The sequence below is a fragment of the Ursus maritimus genome, unplaced genomic scaffold (assembly GCF_017311325.1).
Source record: "Ursus maritimus isolate PB19 unplaced genomic scaffold, ASM1731132v1 scaffold_8, whole genome shotgun sequence".
NCBI lineage: Eukaryota > Metazoa > Chordata > Mammalia > Carnivora > Ursidae > Ursus > Ursus maritimus.
Window position 1 is genome coordinate 76,752,307 of NW_024426996.1, and position 19,640 is coordinate 76,771,946.

The following is a 19,640-nucleotide window of genomic DNA, read 5'->3' on the forward strand; positions in this document are numbered from 1 at the left end:
TGGATGCTAAATCTTTTCCCGTTTTATCTGAAGCTTAATTATTTCTTTGAATTTAAAGTGTGTCTCTTGTAAACAGCATACAGTTGAATCATTTTTGAAAATCCAACGCACCAATCTCTGCCCCTTTCCTTTTAAAGATTTTATTTAGTTATATGACAGAGAGAGCACAAGCAGGGGAGAGGGAGAGAGAGAGGAAAAAGCAGGCTGTCCACTGAGCAGGGAGCCCAATGAGGGGCTCGGTCCCAGGACCCTGGGATCATGATCTAAGCAGAAGGCAGAAGCTTAACTGACTGAGCCACCCAGGTGCCCCTAATCTGCCCTTTAACTGCATTGTTTAGTCTATTTATATTAATGTAATTACTGGTAAGATAGTATTTACATGTGCCACTTTGCTACTTTTCCTATATGTCTTATGATTTTTTTAATAATTTTTATTTTGTTATATTAGTCACCATACAGTACATCCCCAGTTTCTGATATAAAGTTCCATGATTCATTACTTGTGTATAACACCCAGTGCTCCATGCAATACGTGCCCTCCTTAATACCCATCACCGGCCTATCCCATTCCCCCACCCCCTCCCCTCCTAAGCCCTCAGTTTGTTTCCCAGAGTCCACAGTCCCTCATGGTTCATTCCCCCTTCTGTTACCCCCCCTTCATTCTTCCCTGTCTTACGATTTTTTCCCTTCATTCCTCCATTCCTGCTGTCCTCTATGTAATACAAATATTTTCTAGTATATTTTTAAAAACTTTGTTGCCATTTCTTTTACTGTATTTTTTAGTTATATTCTTATTGGTTACCCTGAGGTTAACAATATTTTAAATGAAAACAATCCCATATGTGTGTGTATGTGTGTGTGTGTGTTTTCGTAATTTTTATTTTGATTTAGTTTCAAAGTTACAGAAACTGCAAAAATATTACAAAGAATTGTATATGTTTTAAATGTATCCCCAAATGGAGAAAATCTTGCCCCATTTTTATTCTCTGTATATTTTGAGAACTGAAGTTCTCAATTTTAACCAAGTCCAAACCAATGCATTCTTATGATTAGTGCTCTTAATACCCTGTTTAGAAATTTTTGTCTACCCTGAAGTCATGAAGATCTGTTTATTTTTCTAAAAGTTTCAGTGTTTTACATGGCACATTTAGATCTATAATCCCTCTGAAATCGATACTTGTATACGATGTGTGGTGTTTGTCAGAATTCAGTTTTCCCCATAAGGATATCCAATGCCAGTTGATACAGAACCATTTTCTGAGAAGACCTTCCTCTTGCCCCAGGTTAAAATGACCTTCCTTTTACAAAATAAGTCAAGAGCCTGCCTTTCAGTAAGCTAGATTTTTTGGTGACGGCTCCTTAGTGAACTACGTATCACTGGGTACTCTGGAGTTACTATAAGGATTGTAAGAAGAAGCAGTGTGGTGCATGCGGGTCGCTCAGTATGTTTGCTGTCAGAATGCTGGCTTTCTTCACGATTCGCTCATTCTTACAGCCAGCACGTGTAGAGTCTCCTGTGTGCTGCCCACTGTGCTGGTTGCTCCGTTCACTTTAGGTGAGCCCGTGGAGACGGGAACATGGTTCAAAGTGCCTAGATCAGTGTCTGACATACAGTTGGCGCTCAGTGCATATTTGTTTAATCATTACCCTGCGCATGTAAGCACAAGAGGCACTCTTTGAGCACCTCATTGCAGCACTGCTTAGAACAAGGCAAAAGCAAAAACAATGTATATGTGGTAATACGATATAGAATATTAAAAATGGCCTGAACAATAATGAGGTATAAATGAGTCAAACATCGCAGCTTCCAAATACATGAATCACAAATTGATAGAGCTGAAAGGAGAAACAAAAAACCCCACAATTATCACTGGGGACTTTGACATTCATTCCTAGCCACCATTGATAGAACGTCTAGCTAGAAAGTCAGGGAAGATACAAGAACTGAAACACGATCGACCAGTAATACCTAACTGGCATTTACAGATCATTTCACCCAGTAGCAGCAGGATGTACTTGTTTTCCAGATGCCACGGGACATTCATATAGATGTACCAATTCCTGGGCCACAAAACAAACCTCAACAAATTTTAAAAAACAAGATCAGGGGTGCCTGGGTGGCTCAGTCGTTAAGCATCTGCCTTTGGCTCAGGGCGTGATCCCAGCGTTCTGGGATCGAGCCCCACGTCAGGCACATCCTCTGGGAGCCTGCTTCTCCCTCTCCCACTCCCCCTGCTTGTGTTCCCCCTCTCACTGGCTGTCTCTATCTCTGTCAAATAAATAAATAAAATCTTTTAAAAAAAAAATCTTAACAAACATGTTTTCTGCCCTTAACAGAAACAAAGTAGAAATAAATAATAGAAGGATAATAAGAAAATCTCCAAATACTTAGAGATTAAGCACAAACTTCTAATAATTCTTGGGTCAAAGAAAAAAGCATCAAAAGAAATAAAGATAAATACGTGAATGAAAAGGAAAACACAACATATAAAAATTTGTAGAATTCAGCTAAAGCAGTGATGATGGTGTTGATAACTCAAAATGCTGCATTGGAGAAGGGGAAAGGTCTCAAATTAATAATCTAGTTTCGATCACAAAAGACTAAAATTGAAGAGGAAAATAACCCAAAGCAAGAAGAAAGAAGGAAACAATCCAGAGTGGAATCAATGAAATTGAAAATGGGACAGCAATAGGAAAAAAAATCAATGAAACAATCAGCTGGTTCTTCAAAAAAAAATTAAAAAGTTTGACAATCCTGTGGCAAAACTGACCAATAGAAGCTGAGAGAAGACACGAGTCATGAATATCAGAAATAAAACAGAGCCTATCACTCCAGATCCTGCAGCCATTAAAAGGATAATAAAGGGGTACTGTGAACAATTTTATACTCATAAATTTGACAACTTACAAGAAATGGACCAATGCCTCAAAACCACAAACTACCAAAACTGAGCCAAGAAAAAAAAAAAAACTAACCCAAATAATCCTATAACTGTTAAGTGAATGGAATTCATAATTTAAAATCTCCTGAAAACAAAATTCCATGCCCGGCTGGTTTCCCTGGACAATTCTATCAAATATTTAAAGTATTAACACCAATTTTTTTAATACAGTTTCTTCCAGAAAACAGAAGAGAGGTAAATGCTTCCCAGCTCGTTTTACGGAACGTGAATTACTGTGACACCAAAAGCAGATAAGCGTAGTACAGAAAGAGAGAACTAGAGACCGATATTTCTCACGAATACAGATGTATACCAGAAGACCTCCACAGTGTGAATTACCATTATTCACTTCCCATTCTTCTACCCAATGCCCCTTTTTTTAAAAATGCAAGTTATACATTTCTTTTGGAATTCAGCCCAGTGGGGGGAGGTTTGGCTTCATCTCCTGTGCCCACCCAGAGCGCTGGGCTGTCCGTCCTGCTCTGCCCATTGCTTACTCGCCCTGGGACGGTCAGAGCTGCCCTTCCACACTCACAGTTTGTCCAGGTGAATGGTACATGTACTCCTCCATTATTCCACATTTTTCCTGTCTTTTCCCTCAGTCTTACTTTGTCACCACGGCAAAACCTTTAGAAGCACACAGGATACAAACTAAATAAAACCATTAACCATTAAGCCACAGGAACAGGGTTCTGCATTTACAGAGACAGACCCACTTGACGGTCTGCAAAGGCCTGCTGCATAGCGACAGGTGATGGAGAAGCTGAGCTTGCCTGGTCCTGGGACGGCTCCTGCCCTGGGGCGCCGATCGGTGTGAGAGTGTCCCCTTGCTTCCACTTGGCCCGCGGCAGGTACCTGGAAGCCAACCCGCAACACTGACTTCTGGGAAGGTGACAAGGACAGAATCAGCTCGATGTGGAGCACGATGAGGGCCAGGATGTATGAATGGCTTGAGCACTTCTGTAGCTCAATTCAAAAATTTTTAAAAAGGTTATTCTTGGGAATGTTATTAAAGACTTTTACGTATCAAGCACAATTCAGGTTTGATAAGCTCCTTGTTATTTGTACAATATGTGCCGACGGAAGGCCCCAACCTCCCATTATTGGATTTCGGAGCCTAAGAGGGTATTTTTAGCTGTTCTGTTGCTGCATGTTCAGTCTGGGAGAATCGCTGGCAGTGAGCGTGGTCGGCGAGCCCTCCTCTCTGTCTGCTCCCCCTTGGAGATTGGATTGCACGGGAAATGGTCTGAGAGATGCTCAGCTCCTTGTCCCAGCAGGTGCCACACAATAAGGACACAGGAGGTGAATGTCGGAGACATGTGGCTCGTCCCGGCTGCCGGGGCTTCCAGAGGACTAACCTACGGGGCGTCTCCTGGCTTGGCTCCTTTTGCCCAGGGAAGAAAAGTGGAGAACAGCGTGTGTTTCGAATGGCTGAGTGGTGCCATGCTGCTGGAGCTCTAAGAAAGGTTTACAATTTCGTGCATGAAGTGCCGTTTTTTTCCCACGACTCCCTGGCCACTGACAATACATGGTTGGCTGGCAGCTTCCTGGCACCAGGTATGAGCAAGGGGAGATGAAGAAAGAGGGGGAGCTGGGCCAGGTGTTCCCACTCAGGTTTCCCCCTGGACACAGTACCTCTCTCATATGTGCTCATGTGGCTTTTCACACGTGGTTAACGTGGCTGGCCTTCAGTGTGCAAGCCTCCTGAGGCTGGTTGTAGTGGACACGATGTGTTATTGAAGAAAGGCCTCACCTGGAATGGGCACAAGTCAGCCTCTCTTGACCTTGGTTTCCTCCATTGGAAAAATGAGAGGCATAATGCCCACCTCGCACGGTTAAATGGGATAAGTGCTGAGGGATGATTGGAGGTCTGCAGATAGCACCCCTCCTTCCCACCTGAGTGTGGGACCACTTAAGAGACGCCACGGGACTCACACGTGGGAGTCAAAGTATCAGCTTTGTTGCAGATACAATTGATTGAAGAACTTGGCTTTAGTTCTACACCCGAAGGGCTTGCTAACACTTTGGCTTTGAAAAGGAATCACCCTGAAGGTATGGGCTCATCTGCAAGCCTCCTCTCCACCGGCCAGGACCCTGGCCACGGCAGGGAGTGGACTGAGTACGAGCCCTCGGAGGGCAGATCCAGAAGCCCGGCGGGAACCCAGAAGGGGCTCAGCTGAGCACACTGGCCTCTCCTTCCAAACAGCTCATCAGACAGGTCACTTCTGCTCCCTGCATGGGAGTGAGGCTCTGGAAAGAGGCTGGGAGAGTCACTCTCAGACCAACAAGAGATCCTGGTCTCTGTGAGGAGAGGAGGCCAGATGAAAAGAAGGCTCCCGTAAGCAATGACATCAACAACATGCAGAGCCAGTGCCCGTAGCGCTTTGCGTCCAGTCAGTCCTCCACCTCCCCTGTCTCCTTCCACACTGCCTTCCCCCTCTTCCCAGCCTCCTGCAGAGAAAGACACAGACTAGCACGCTCACAGGCCACGGGTGCTTTGTGACCCGTTCATTCCTGAGTGTGGGATGCGCTGGGCAATGTGCGAAATGCAGGGGGACAGTGCCAAATAAGCCTGGTCCCTGTGCACAGAGAGATGGCTGGCTGGTGGGGAGAGGAGACCAGGAGAGAGAAGATCCCTGTGCCATGAGGAAAGTGCTGCCAGAGCCTCAGGCAAGGATTCTAACTTCTGGAAATGGGTTATCTTGGTTCAACTCCCCGCTCTGCCATTGCCCAGGAAATGTTCTTTAACCTCGCTGAGTCTTGGTGTCCAGATCTGCCCAAGACAGATCCTACAGACACCTACCTCAAGGGCTGTTGGGGAATGAAATGAATTAGCGCACGTAAAGCTCGTAGAACGGTCCTGGGTGCGTGGGCGGTGCCTTATCAGCGCTGTTCTATTGTAGGGCACCAGAGACCAAAAAGATTGTTACCCAACTCAGTCTTCCAGGGTTAGGGAGGGCTTCTAAGAGCAAGAGCGTGAATCTAAACCAGGGTTTCTCAGCCATGGCACTGTGGACATTTGGGGCCAGGTCATTCTTTGCGTGGAGGCTGTCCTGTGCCTTGGAAGAGGCTTAGCAGCAGCCAGATGCCAATAGCATCTCTCCCAGTTGTGACAACCCAGAGTGTCTCCAGACATTGTTAAATGTCTCCAGGGAGCAGTGTTCCCCTGATTGGGAAGCATGCTGCACACTGAGAAGGGAAGGATGGACAAGCACGGAGAGGTGGGAATCGGGGATGTTGTCAGTGAACTGGTAGTGGTGACCATGACAATATGGAGCTCCTTGGGAATGTAAGGTCCACGTCCAGGGTGAAAAATGGATCTCCAGGGTACTGGTCATGGCACATGACATCAAACTCCGGCCCCCTTTTGATTGTCGCATACTCAGGTGAACGATCTAGGGCGACCTCTTCCAATGAATCCCAGCCTTTGGCGTGGGGCAGATGTGCGGCCGAAGCCTACTGAGTATTTGTGGGTGAGCTCGCGTTGGTGACGTGATCCCTGGCGGCATGCACTGGGTGTTCTCTCCATTTATCTTTTCGTTAAGAGAGCTCATCTGTGAGCAGGACACCAGACCACTTTCCTTCCCCCATGTAGCACTCCTTTCACAGGCTTGGACTTTGATGTCTTCAGTGTACCTTGAAGAACATCATGCAAAAAAAATCCCTGTTAAACGTGTTACTCTGTGTAGAGCTGTTTTATGTAGATGGTTGTTTGTCACATTACAAAATACTGTCTTTGGGAGGATCTAGTGGGAGAAATTCCTTCTGGCTTCAGTACCAGGAATAATCATGCTCTTCCTAAACAACTGATTTTTCCCTGAATCGTAAGGCCGATCATGCTTCTCACTTTGCTCTGGTTGCCGGGAAGGTTAGGTTCACGTTAATGGCCCATTTCAGGCAAGCTCTTTGGGCATGAATTGGGGTAAGTTTGCCTGCTTACATTTTCTTGAATTCCCTCTTTATTTTTTGACCTAATCTATGGCTTACTTGTTTTTAATTTTATTAAGTTATATGTATTTTGCAAATAACTTTTAAAGCTTTTTGGAAAAAGATTGGAAATTAGTAAAAAAAAAAAAAAGTCTTAAAGCAGACATTGGGTTCTTTGTGCTGGTCTGCTTTGATGTCCAGGCCAGGACTACTTTGATGTCCAGGCCAGGCCCAACTCCTGAACTTCTTTGATGTTGGAAGGAGAGCCTAATTGCCCAGATTTCTCCATGGGTTGGCATTATGACGATAGGATGTAGATTTCTCACTTGTGGTCTTCATCATTTCCACGACAATGTGCAGCATTATCATGAGAACATACTTATAATTCCAGTCCAAGAAGAGGCAAAAGGAAAAATGGCACAAAGCTTTGGAATAGCGCAAAACTGCAGAGATAAATGAAAGGTCATTCTCTGTTCTCTAATAACAGCATTGAGTCTCCTTGGGGATGTAGAGTCCATGGCCCAGGGCAAAAAAAAAAAAAAAATGGATCTGCAGCAAGAGAAAGCCATAACCTGACTTATTGCTCAAATTATCGTTCCTTTTGCATTTTGGATTTCCTCTTTAGAATTCATTCTGGTCTGTAAGTTTCTCTCCTAAAAATTCGTGTTGCTCCTCCAAAGAGTTCTGGCAGAATATTGAATGAGATACCCTTTGACTGTCTAGCTGTGAACGAGGGTACAGAACTCACTGCTTATGAATGTAATGTTTCAATAGTCTTTCAACTATTAGAATACAAATTGGGCATCTGTAGGAGGCATTTATAGCTGATTCCTGTGGTTCCTTCCTGAACATCTATACCCTTCTCTCCAGTAGCAAAGAGGTGGAAGGATGTACCAGATGACTCTTTCGGTTCCAAATAACAGAAACACCGTGTCAAGTAGCTGAGGTCCGAAAGTGGACTCTTTGCCCATGAAAACGTGACGTTCAGGCTTCTGCCCAGGCTGGAGCCAGCACCTCCGACAGGACCCCTCTCTGTGTGTGTGTAGCTCTCAGCCTGCTTGACCCTCTGCAGCTTCATGCTGCCGATGGGTCGTACCCCCATTTTTGGCAGGAGGATTCCAGGCAACCTCTTAGTCACACAGCGTCTAGCCTGGCAAACCCAGAGGAGGAGGCTTTTCTTTTGTCCACCCCAAGGAGCACCCCCAAGGGGTCCTGACAAACCGACACCAGCAGCCAGGGGATATGTGTTCACCTCCTAGTGAGCCCAGGTCACTGATCTGCTCATCTCTTTGTTGAAAGGAAGGAGCAGGACTCCTGGGCCAGCACCAACAGGAGCACCTTCAGTGACTCAGAAGTGTGGGAATGGAGGGCATCAGGAGACCAGACTTTCTGCACGCCAGTGATGCCTCTCGTCAACTCTTCTTGAACAAACGTAGACCACTTCAGCATACAAGTCCAGTATTACCGTGATACCAAATGTGGGTCAGGGCAGTAGCAGTTAGGAAAATATGGGCTAGTGTCCCTTGGAACGTGATATGCAAAATCCTGTAAGAGATACTGGCAACCTGCGTCCAGGAAATGCCCCCGGCTTATAGAAACACACTGTGGGCGTCACAGCAGCCCCCAGGGTGTGTAGTCATCACAGCAGCCCCCAGGGTGTGTGGTCAGAGATGCTCTGGGAGTGGCGGGGTCTGGGTTCCTCTGGTTGACTTGCTGGGTCCCTTCGTCCCTCTGGGGCTCAGTTTCCTCTTCTGTCAAACAAGGGGGATGGCCTGGCTGGCCCAGGTCTGATACCCGAGGGTGTGAGACAAAGGTCTAGGCCTCCACGGTAACAACCGGCCATTCTGTGATTACCGCTCCGGCTTCCCTTGTTAGCTTCCGCGATTCTGCATGGAAGACGGTTCGCGACGCTGAGGTTCTGCTTGACAATTGGGTAACACCGTTCTGAGACTCATAGGTTAGCTCTTCAGTCCTTAGGAGCCTAAATGTGTTTTGCAAAAACTAAGTACTGGGTCAGTTCTCTATGGCTGAAAAAAAGACAACAAAACAGGAAAACTCCCCAAAACCAAAAACAAAATCCTCACAACATCAGTGGCTTAAAACGCAGCTCTTTTATTATCCTGTGTTCCATGTGTTGATGGGGCTCAGCTGGGCAGTGTTTCTGCTCCGGGTGACGCCAGCTGGGGCTGCCCTGGCTCCCAGCGCCCGAGGCGGCTGGCTCCCCCAGGGCCCGTTGGTGCTGGTTGTGCCTGGTGGCTCAGCCAGGGCTGTTGCCTGGTGCTCCTTTGTTTTCCTTCTCATGGTCTCTCCATGGGGCTTGGGCTCTGGCTGCGTCCTGGGAGGCAGTTCAAGTAGAAACCGCCAGCTCCCTTGAGCCCTGGGTGTGAACTCGCCGAGCATCGCTGCATACGGGGGGTGCAGAACCAAGCCCCGTGTGGGGAGTGGCGCGTGGGGCAAGGGAACCGGGAATGCTGGGGCGGGGGATGAAGCTTTGGAGACTACCTACTACTAGCCCTGAAAACACCCCCTTAAAGCAGTTACTAAAGACGAAGTAATATACACAATGGGATAGTACTCGGCCATCAAAAAGAATGAAAGTTTGCCATTTGCAACAACATGGGTGGGGCTAGAGGGTATTATGTGCAGCAAAATAAGTCAGTCAGAGAAAGACAAATACCACATGATGTCACTCATATGTGGAATTTAAGAAACAAAACAAATGAGCAAAGCGGGCACGGGGGGAGGAGAGATAAACCAAGAAACAGACTCTGAACTCTAGAGAACAAACTGATGGTTACAGAGGGGAGGTGGGTGGGGGGATGGGTGAAATAGATGATGAGGGGTTAAGGAGAGCACTTGGGATGAGCACTGGGTGTTGTATGCAAGTGTCGAGTTGCTATATCGTACACTCGAAACTAATATTACGCTATATGTTAACCAATGGGAACTTGGATAACAACTTTTAAAAATTAAAAAAAACAAAAACGAAGTCGTACGTTGGTGTCTACTATTGGTTAAAATGCCATTTGCCGGCCAGAGCCTGTGGATGGTGCACGGGACTTCAGGGGCACAGGTGCCTCTCTCTGAGGCTCAGGCTACGCTTCTGTAACATGGGGGCGTCGGTCTTGAGGATGAGGGAGTGTCTCCATCCCTCACCCCCTCTGTCCCTCCGCGCCCGCAGGTACTCCTTCCAGGACGAGGAGGACATGTTCATGGTGGTGGACCTGCTCCTGGGCGGGGACCTGCGCTATCACCTGCAGCAGAACGTGCACTTCAGCGAGGGGGCGGTGAAGCTGTACATCTGTGAGCTGGCGCTGGCCCTGGAGTATCTGCAGAGGTTCCACATCATCCACAGGTGATGGGCTGCTGGAGGGGTGCTGGGGACGGCGGCGTGGGGGGAGCAGGCCGCGGGGGCGCAGGGCCTTCTCTGGCTGGCACTCGTTACAAGTGGCCGCACGCGGAGCTAAGGAACGCAGAACAGCGCATTACTGCTCTTACGTTCTCCACCGACAGCCCATTCCCTGGTCCCCTGCGTCTCAGGGGCAGCGCCCCACTGCGGAGAGATGTGTCGGCGGTTGGCCTTGGCTTCTCTCTTCCAGCGTGACTTTGGGAGGCTGGAATATTCTGTCCCTCCAGTCTCAGAAAGGTCATGTGGCGTTAGCTGGGAGAGTGAGGGAATCTACTCTCTTCCTTTCCATACCTTGAAATCGGTGCTGTGCCTCATGGAGAATTTCTCTCTCTTGGAAGCTTCAGTGCTGGCCCTGGGCTTGGGTTAGAAGCTCTGAATTTCTGCCTGTTCTTCAGGGCCTTTGCTTCTCCCCACCCGTGCACAGCCCTGCCACTCCAACCAGGCAGGCAAAGTGAGTTTGTCTGCAGAGGCAGGTGGCCAGGGAGAGGTTTCGGAAAGCGATGGTATCACGAACGACGTCTTCTTGCTCTTCCCAGCGGAGGGGCTGGCATGAGTGGCTCCAGATTTGTTCACCTGGGGTCTCGCATTGTGCCTAGTGGCTCTTCTTCTAACCTAGGCCATTTTAGAAGATGTCGTAAACAAAGCCTTGACTTTCTAGGTAGAGATGGTAGCTTAGGCACACACCCATGCACGCATGTCTGCAGTTGTCCCTCCTGAAACCCCAGTAAAACGACAGCAAGAGGATTTGAGAAATGACAAACTCCCAAGGATAGGGAAGACTAAAGAGGAGACTATAGAAACACGGGGCGGGGTGGGGGGGGGAGGTTCTGAAAGAAGAGGAAGACCAGTGAATGATTAGTGTCCAAGAACGTAAATTCCAGGTTGTCACTGGGGTGAGCGCTGATGGACACCGAAAAATCCCCTGAAGGTGCAGAAGTTGACAGTAATCAGCATCTTTGGAGGGAAGACAGGAGGTAAAAAGGAGGCTAAAGTAAGGTGAATTGTTTGAAAGCCTTTTAGGAAGTCCCGAGAACCCCAGAGCTGCTTGCCCACTGTGAATAGTTCGATGGCGGAATAGTCATCTGAGGAACTTCACCCAAGCAGAAGACGAAGGCTTGCTCCCTAGAGATAGCAGCTGAAGGACATCAAGCCTACTTTATTTTTTTTATTATTTTTTTTAATGATTTTTTATTATATTATGTTAGTCACCATACAGTACATCCCCGGTTTCCGATGTAAGGCTCGATGATTCATTAGTTGTGTATAACACCCAGTGCACCATGCAGTACGTGCCCTCCTTACCATCCATCACCGGTCTATCCCATTCCCCCACCCCCCTCCCCTCTGAAGTCCTCAGTTTGTTTCTCAGAGTCCATAGTCTCTCATGTTTCATTCCCCCTTCTGATTACCCCCCCTTTCTTTATCCCTTTCTTCCCCTACCGATCATCCTAGTTCTTATGTTCCATAGATGAGAGAAATCATATGATAATTGTCTTTCTCTGCTTGACTTATTTCACTTAGCATTATCTCCTCCAGTGCTGTCCATGTTGTAGCAAATGTTGAGAACTCGTTCTTTCTGATAGCTGAGTAATATTCCATTGTATATATGGACCACAACTTCTTAATCCAGTCATCTGTTGAAGGGCATCTCGGCTCCTTCCACAATTTAGCTATTGTGGACAATGCTGCTATGAACATTGGGGTGCATATGGCCCTTCTCTTCACTACGTCTGTATCTTTGGGGTAAATACCCCGTAGCGCAATGCAAGCCTACCTTTAGTTGGGATACTGTACTGAAAACAGTATACCAACCAAATGCTAAAATACACAGCCTCCCCCCCTTCCAGCTGGGCTCCGAGAGTAGCACATTCAGGCCTTCCTCCAGGCTGGACACTGATTTCAGTGAGGATGCGACTTCAGTGGGGATTAGCCAAAAGTAAGAGATTGTGACATCACAGCTTCCCCACCACCCCTTAGCACGGAGTTCACAGCCCACAAGCCCCACTCACTTGCCATGAGCTGCCAGCTAGGTTACCGACAACCAAGGGTTATCAGACTCCCCAGGAAATCTGGCCTGAACAGTGAGATCGACACAATCAATAGACAGAGGGGGGAAAACTTGGAAGAAACAGACACTATGCAAGGGGAAGAAAATACCAAATAACTATGATCAGTGTTTCCGGAGGGAAAAAATATTTTTGCTATTATAAAATAAGGGAACACTGTGTTTATTTAAAATTCAGAGAACAAACATCAGAGCGCTTCTAAGTTGAAAATATGACAGTAGTAGTGAAAAATTCAAAAGATGTGTGAGAAGACAAAGCTGACATCCCTCATACAGTACAACAGAAAGACAAAGAAAATATGAGAGAAGATATAAGAAAATACGAGAACCAATCCAGTAATCCCAGCATCAGAAGAGAGAGAAGAGAGAAAACATGGCAGGAGAAATCGTCAATGAAATAATTACAGAATGTCTCCAGGACTTGAAACACATGCGTTTCCAGACTGAAGGGTCTACCAGGGATACAGTGCAGAGATCAGAAACAGACGCCTGTCAAAACAGACTTCAGATCCCGTAGGCTTCCACAGAAGAGCAGCAGGCCATAAAGGCTGAGGAATCAGATTGTTTTGGGCTCATCGGGCCCTAGAAGGCAGTGGAGACATGCTGGTCAATCAAGTGTGAGCGTGCGCATTTTCACAAGTTCAAGGTCTCCAAAAAACGTACCTCATGTTCACCTTTTCTCAAGTAACTATTAGAAAAAGAGGTGGACTCCACAAAAATGAGGGACTAAATCAAGAAGAAGGAAAAGATGGAAGACGGAAGTGGGGCTCTAGCCGAGGAGGGAGGCATAGGGAATCTCGAGGATGGTAGTGAAGGGAGGTTCGAGGATGTCAGCTGTGCCTAGGGTGTAGACCCTGACCCGTGCTATCTGAGTGGATCAGAAGACCCCGGCACAGACTTCTTCAGGAAGCATGGGATGACGGCATTCCTGATGCATCTGGATGCCTTGAGAGGAAGTTCTTTAGCTGGTGGAGAATCCAAAGTCGAATAACTGAGAAGTCTAGTAAAAAGCTCGACAGAAAATGATAGACATTATTAACTCCCGGGAATGGAAGTGTTGTACAGGATGTCATCTGTTATAGTACAGCTCACAACCCGAGCCAGCTCTGCATAGCATAATCATAATCCTGGCAGCCCTGAAAGTCAGTCTCACCAGAAATACAGCACTCCATTGGGGAATGACTGAATGCAAGGATGAGCATGTCTCCTGGGGGCTTCGGGGAGGAGAGACTGCTACATCCTCATCTTCTGCAGTGGGAGGCCAATGGATGGAGCCTCAAATGCAAAAGTTATCTCTGTCATTGAGAGAGAAGGGGCTAAACATACCAAAATTGTCACCTGAACGAGATGGATGGAGAGGAAGAGATGGGGAGAAAGTGGTAGGGGTTGTTGCTGTATTATAACAAAACTTGCAGAAGTATTGATCCTTTGAATGATAGCCATGCATAATTTTAATACAAATAACAAACACAACACAATGAATAAGAACAAGAAGGAAGAGGAAGTTGTAGTAGCGACAGTAATAGTATATACTAGAAAAGGGGTTGTTTGGTGCAATGCAGAGAGCGTTCGCTGAGGGCCGTTGTTCGTTCACTCAGTCACTCACCAGCCTTCGCACGCGGCCGTTTCTGGCTCCGTACTCTGTGTTTGCAAGCACTGTGCGATATTTGTTGAGGAAGGTTACCCCATGCCAGAGTAGCCTCTGTGGGCCAGCTGGGCTTTTTTGAAGGTGCTTAAAGGAGCAAGTTCTTTCCCAATCTGTTATACAGATGTCATTGACGAATTATTACAGCCGTTTCTGCACTAGTGTGCAATGGATGACCAATTTGCCTAATTTCCCCCAGACACTGAGTCATGTGGACATGGGGTGAGATGGATGCCAACTTCTCAGAGCAGAGCCAGGGATAGACCAGGCAGACGTTGGAACTGTCCCATGAGAGCATGATGGTTGGAACCTCTTCTTTACCTGAGCAAATGTTTTTAAGTCACTCGATGTGAGATCATCTGTCCTCAGATTCCAGATCTATCCTGGAGAAAAGGAGCTAGCCAACAATTTAAAATTTTTAAAAATCCACTAAGCAGGATTCTCTTACCATTTCTAAAATGGCAGAAATTTGAGTCAGCTTTTTGCCTTCCCATATAGTGCAATAAATCCCTTTTTCAATGTGTTTGTGTGTTCAAACTTGAAATTACGTGTTGTACACACCGTGCATAGGGATATTTGCTAATGCTGTGCAATGTGTTGTGTTAGTTCAACAGATGAATTTATAAATCTCCCACTTCTTATGTGCCAGAACTCCCAATGTCGTATTTTATACAGACAAAGGAATGTTGCTTTTTTCAAAGTAGCCACACTCGAGGGGTGCCTGGGTGATGCAGTGGGTTAGCCATCTGACTCCTGGTTTCAGCTCACGTCATGATCTCAGGATCATGAGATCGAGCCCCGACTTGGGCTCTGTGCTCAATGCACAGTCCGCTTGAGTTTCTCTCTCCCTCTCTATCTGCCCTTCCTGCTCATGCTCACTCTCTCTCTCTCTCATATAAATAAAAATAGATCTTTAATTTAAAAAAAGAATAAAACAACAAGAAAAACGAAGTACACACTTGAAAGTGGTAGAATCATCCTACAAATGCAAGCCTGGGTTGGATTGCCAAAAATCTGTGTCTTCCATCTTGGTGGGCTTGGGCAAGTTACTTGATGCCACCTACTTCACTTTTTTGGACCACAGTTTTCAAATCTGTAAAACAGACCTGATGATGCCTACTTTATTGGGCTATTGTGCAAATTCCATGAGGAAGAGGTCATAAAGGACTGAACTGTGCCTGCCATCTTGTAGCACGAATCTTTCCTTCGTCTGCAGCATGGACTTTGAAACCTGGTATTCAATCTTTCTTTAAAAAAGATTTATTTATTTGAGAGAGAGAGCAGGAGGAGGAGCAGAGGGAGAGGGAGAGAGAGAATCCACGAGCAGACTCCCCACCGAGCCCAGTGCAGGGCTTGATCCCAGGACCCCAAGATCATGACCTGAGCCAAAATCAAAGTTGGATGCTTAACCTACTCGCCACCCAGGTGCCCCTAATCTTTAATTATATATTTTCTCAGTAGTGACAACTCTCCATCCTTTGAGGATGGTGTTACAGATCTATAGAAAGTATAAGGCATTTCAGAGTATATACCCCTTGAGTTTCAAAGTGCCCAAGTTGAGAAATATTATTGTGTGTTCAAAATAAATCATTGTTTTAAAGCAATTAGAGATCGACATGTTAGAGCATTTGAGTCGGCCCTTCATTCTTCCAACCAGGAGGAGTGCCAGCCCCTGGGAAGAAAATGACGGCTAGGACACTGTGTGTGCACCCGAGCAGCTTTCCCAGGTGAAGAGGCAACCATTCTAGGGGTCGTATTACTGCAATTCAGGATGAGGACCCAGGTCAGGGTGCCGCACAGCGGCTGCAGGAGCCCTGGGGAGGGGGTGCCCAGCCCAGACTGAGGGGGTGGGTGGAGCAGGGGGCACAGAGGAGGCCGGGAAGGCTTCCCCTGGGACACTTGACTTGTCCTGATTTGTGGGACAAGGAGGGATTAGCCCAGAGAAGAGGAATGCAGAAGGCTCTGGGCAGAAGCCCCCAGATGTGAGAGGCAGAGCCTGCACTGCTCAGGCTGGCAGGGAGCACGTCCTGAGGCCCTCACCGGTGTCATCCATAGGTGGGTTGAAGCTTGGGAGCGACATGGTGCAGCTGGTAATTGAGAATGACCTTTCTGAAGGTCCTGAAAGCCCTTCCCAAGGGGGCTCTTCAGCCAGGGTGGGGTCACTGGACTAAGTAGAAAAAGCAGGTGATGCAGAATCTAATGGGTAACAACAGTGGCGACAAATCAGGTTTATTAAGCTCTTGTGTGTCAGCACAGATACATACAAGCACACATGTGTACACACGCAAGTATCATCTCATTTAATCCTCACATCGGTGGAATGGGCTCGGGACCACAACTGTCTCCGTTTTGCAGAGAGATTGGGTGATTTACCCCCAGGCCCACCACTGGAGATCGTGGAACAGGTTTCAAACCAAGACACTCTGACGGCAGATTCCCTGCCGATCACCACTGAGCCCTTATTGTTCAGACCACATTGAACTGCTTCGAAGGGCTGATGAGAGTGTGCATGCACGGACAAGCATAAAAATAAGCACACGTGGATCTGTCGACTCCTCACAACCGCCCCCAAGGAAGGCTCTGTCCCATCCGCATGTGAAGCTTCTGGTGGTTGAGCCCCTAGCCTGAAGTCATGCTGTTTAAATAGCAGTATTATGCTTCTAAGTTGGAATATGGCTCTTTCCACCACACCTTGCCACCTTCCCAGATGCAAAAGACAAGCAAAGGTTATGTCCTAATGTCCTGTCCAGCTAAGCCTTAGACAGAGCCTGAATAAGGACAAGGACCCCACTTTTTCAGAGGGCGTCCCTGGCTGGCTTTTATCTAGGCAAGGTTCCTACCCCAGTTCCCACCTTGTTCTCTCCCCAAGCACTTTGTCCATTCCCTTCCTGGCATCCGATCCCCGTTGGGTGATCGAGGCCTTTGTTGTTGTTTCTGGGTAGCCAGAGAAAAACCTGGCTGTCTGCAGATGCTCTGAGGGCAAGCATCTAGTCTACCTTACTCATCTGCATATTTTCAGCACCTGACAGACCGTGGGGCATGGAGCAGGTGCTCCCTGACTACGTGCTGAGTCACTGAAGAAGTCATGAAGAAAGGAAGGAAATTCCTTACAAATACAAGTTCACAGTTGATAGGTCAATATCCGTCTGTCGCGCTGCTTCTTACAACTTTTCTGCCCATGACTCTTGGTTTGAGCTCAAGTCATGATCTTGGGGTCGTGAGATGGAGCCCTGTGTCAGGCTCTGCACTCGGTGGGGAATCTACTTGGGCTTCTCTCTCTCCCTCTGCTTGCCCACATGCGCGCGCTCTCTCTCTTTCTCTCTCTCAAATAAATAAATAAATCTTTTGAAACAAGAAGTCTCTGCTGGGACCCAAAGTTGTGTGCCACAGACATGAAGTTCCTTTGAAATCTCATGTTTGATGTGACAAATGTCTCGATGTTTTCCATTCCACCCCATTGTGTAGTCATGATTCTTTTGATACATAAGATAATACTTTACCTTTCATAAAAAAGAAAAAAGAGGACATGAACAATAATGGCTTCTCGGCATCTCCTCGGTCTGTGGCAGATGCTGTTGCCTTATGTCCATCTATTAGGGGAAAGCGAGCTGATCTGAAGGAAGTTCATGGCTCAGGTGAGGTCAGGCCACCAGGAACCCCCTCCCCTCTTGCGTTTTTGATACAGTTCATTCACGTAAATGTGAGCCGTAAAGGGCAACCGTGTAGTCACTGTCGTGAACTGTGCAGTGATCTAAATGCTAATTAGAGCAGGTCTGGGGCAGCGTTTTCGAGCTTCTTTTGGAGGTAATTTTCAGTAGAGGGGTTACTTCAATCGGATTTTGCTCTGAAATGCCTAACCCCCCAGGAGGGTGTCTTTGACCCCCTTGGGAAGCGCTCTCGGTGAAGTGTGGCTGACTTGTTCTGCCCTTTCCTGTGCTTCCGGCCCCGATTTTGCCGCACACGTGAATTAATGCACAGTCTCAAAGCTTCGTGGTCGCAGTGAAGCCTCACCTCGTCAGACCCCAGCCGTCCCTCCTTCGGAGACAGGAGTCCGGTCAGGGGCTTCACCTTGGAGTTGTGGGCGGAACATACTCAGCCTTGACACAGTATCTGCTTGCTGTCAAGTTTTTGTCAGGAGTAATTCTTTTGGTAACCTTTTGACTTTGGGAAACCTTTTTATCTTTAGGACCGCTAATAGTTTAATCCTGCTGGTTTAACACTGGCAAACTCGTTTCTTTACTTTAAACTAGCATTATCTATGCAGCAATTCTTTTGCTACAGATTGTCTAAAAGTATACAAACTCTGATTTGTAGAAGTTTATCAGTTTTGTCACCTTATTGAATATACTGAGAAAATAAAGTGAATCCTTTTTTTATTTTTTATTTTTATTTACTTTTTTTTTTTTTTTGCTCTGGAATATAGGGTTAAATCCAGATCTTATATATATTTTTAAGACTTTATTTATTTATTAGAGAGCAAGAGAGAGCACAAGCAAGGGAGCTGCAGAGGCAGAAGGAGAAGGAGAAGCAGGCTTCCTGCTGAGCAAGGAGCCGGGCAAGGAGCCCGATGCGGGGCTAATCCCAGGACCATAACTTCAGCTGAAGGCAGACTCTTTTCTTTTTTTTAAAGATTTTATTTATATATTTGACAGAGAGGCAGCCAGCCAGACAGGGAACACAAGCAGGGGGAGTGGGAGTGGAAGAAGCAGGCTCCCAGCAGAGGATCCTGATGTGGGGCTCGATCCCATAACGCCGGGATCACACCCTGAGCCGAAGGCAGACGCTTAACAATTGCGCTACCTAGGGGCCCCTAAAGGCAGACTCTTAACTGACTGAGCCACACAGTGGTCCCAGATCTTATTTTTTAATAAATAATATGTGTATGTTGTAAAGTTCAGAAGATTCAAAGGAATGTGTGTGAAAAATAAATGACAATTCTCCCATTTTTGTCAGCATTTTCACTGATTCAAAGCACATGCTTCAAACTTCCTCTTCCAGTTCACTATTTGTGTTTGCCACAGACGATTTCATTTTGAAGCGTTAACATGTAAAAAGGCACGCACGCAGGAACTTTTTGACATTTTGTGTCTTTGGATGGGAATAAGATGAGGACAGGAGTCCTTTCCAGGGCAGGGCTTGGAACTGAGCCTTGCTCATATGTACGTGCAGTTAGCATTAAAATGTAGTGGGTAGTCCCCACTTTTGCAACATGTAATTGGAAGTTACCAAAAAAAAAAAAAAAAAAAAAAAAGGCAGCGTGCTTGTAGGATGCTATGCCCATGATGGCCGTCAACATTTGCCAAGCACTCTGCACGAGCCTGGCTCTGTTTTACGTGCTTTACAGGTGTGACTTCGCCTGCTCCCAACAGCCAACTGAAGGGGGTCCCATGATCAGCCCCATTTTACAGGTGAGACCACTGGGTCTTGTGGAGAAAAGTAACTACCCAGGAGCAAACAGTAGGTGCTCACCCCAAGTCACCAGCTCTCACTGTCTCTGTGCTGGTGACCCATGGGAGCCCAGTCCTCCACTCATATTTACACTAGAATCTGTCCATTATCCAAGCTTTCATGAAGGAAAAAATCATGTGACCAACGCTCATTGTAAAGGCAAACCCCCAGGCTTTTGCTGGCACATGCAAATAAAAAAATATT

At 46.8% G+C, this 19,640-nt stretch overlaps 1 protein-coding gene across 1 annotated transcript in view; it reads left to right on the forward strand.

The window, feature by feature from the left end:
- The window catches only part of STK32B (serine/threonine kinase 32B), a 275,458-nt gene that overhangs the window by 142,520 nt on the left and 113,298 nt on the right, over positions 1–19,640 (forward strand). The window contains exon 3 of the mRNA XM_008685823.2: positions 10,051–10,224. Within this exon, the coding sequence (XP_008684045.2) occupies positions 10,051–10,224 (174 nt within the window). The remainder of the gene's footprint in view (positions 1–10,050; positions 10,225–19,640) is intronic.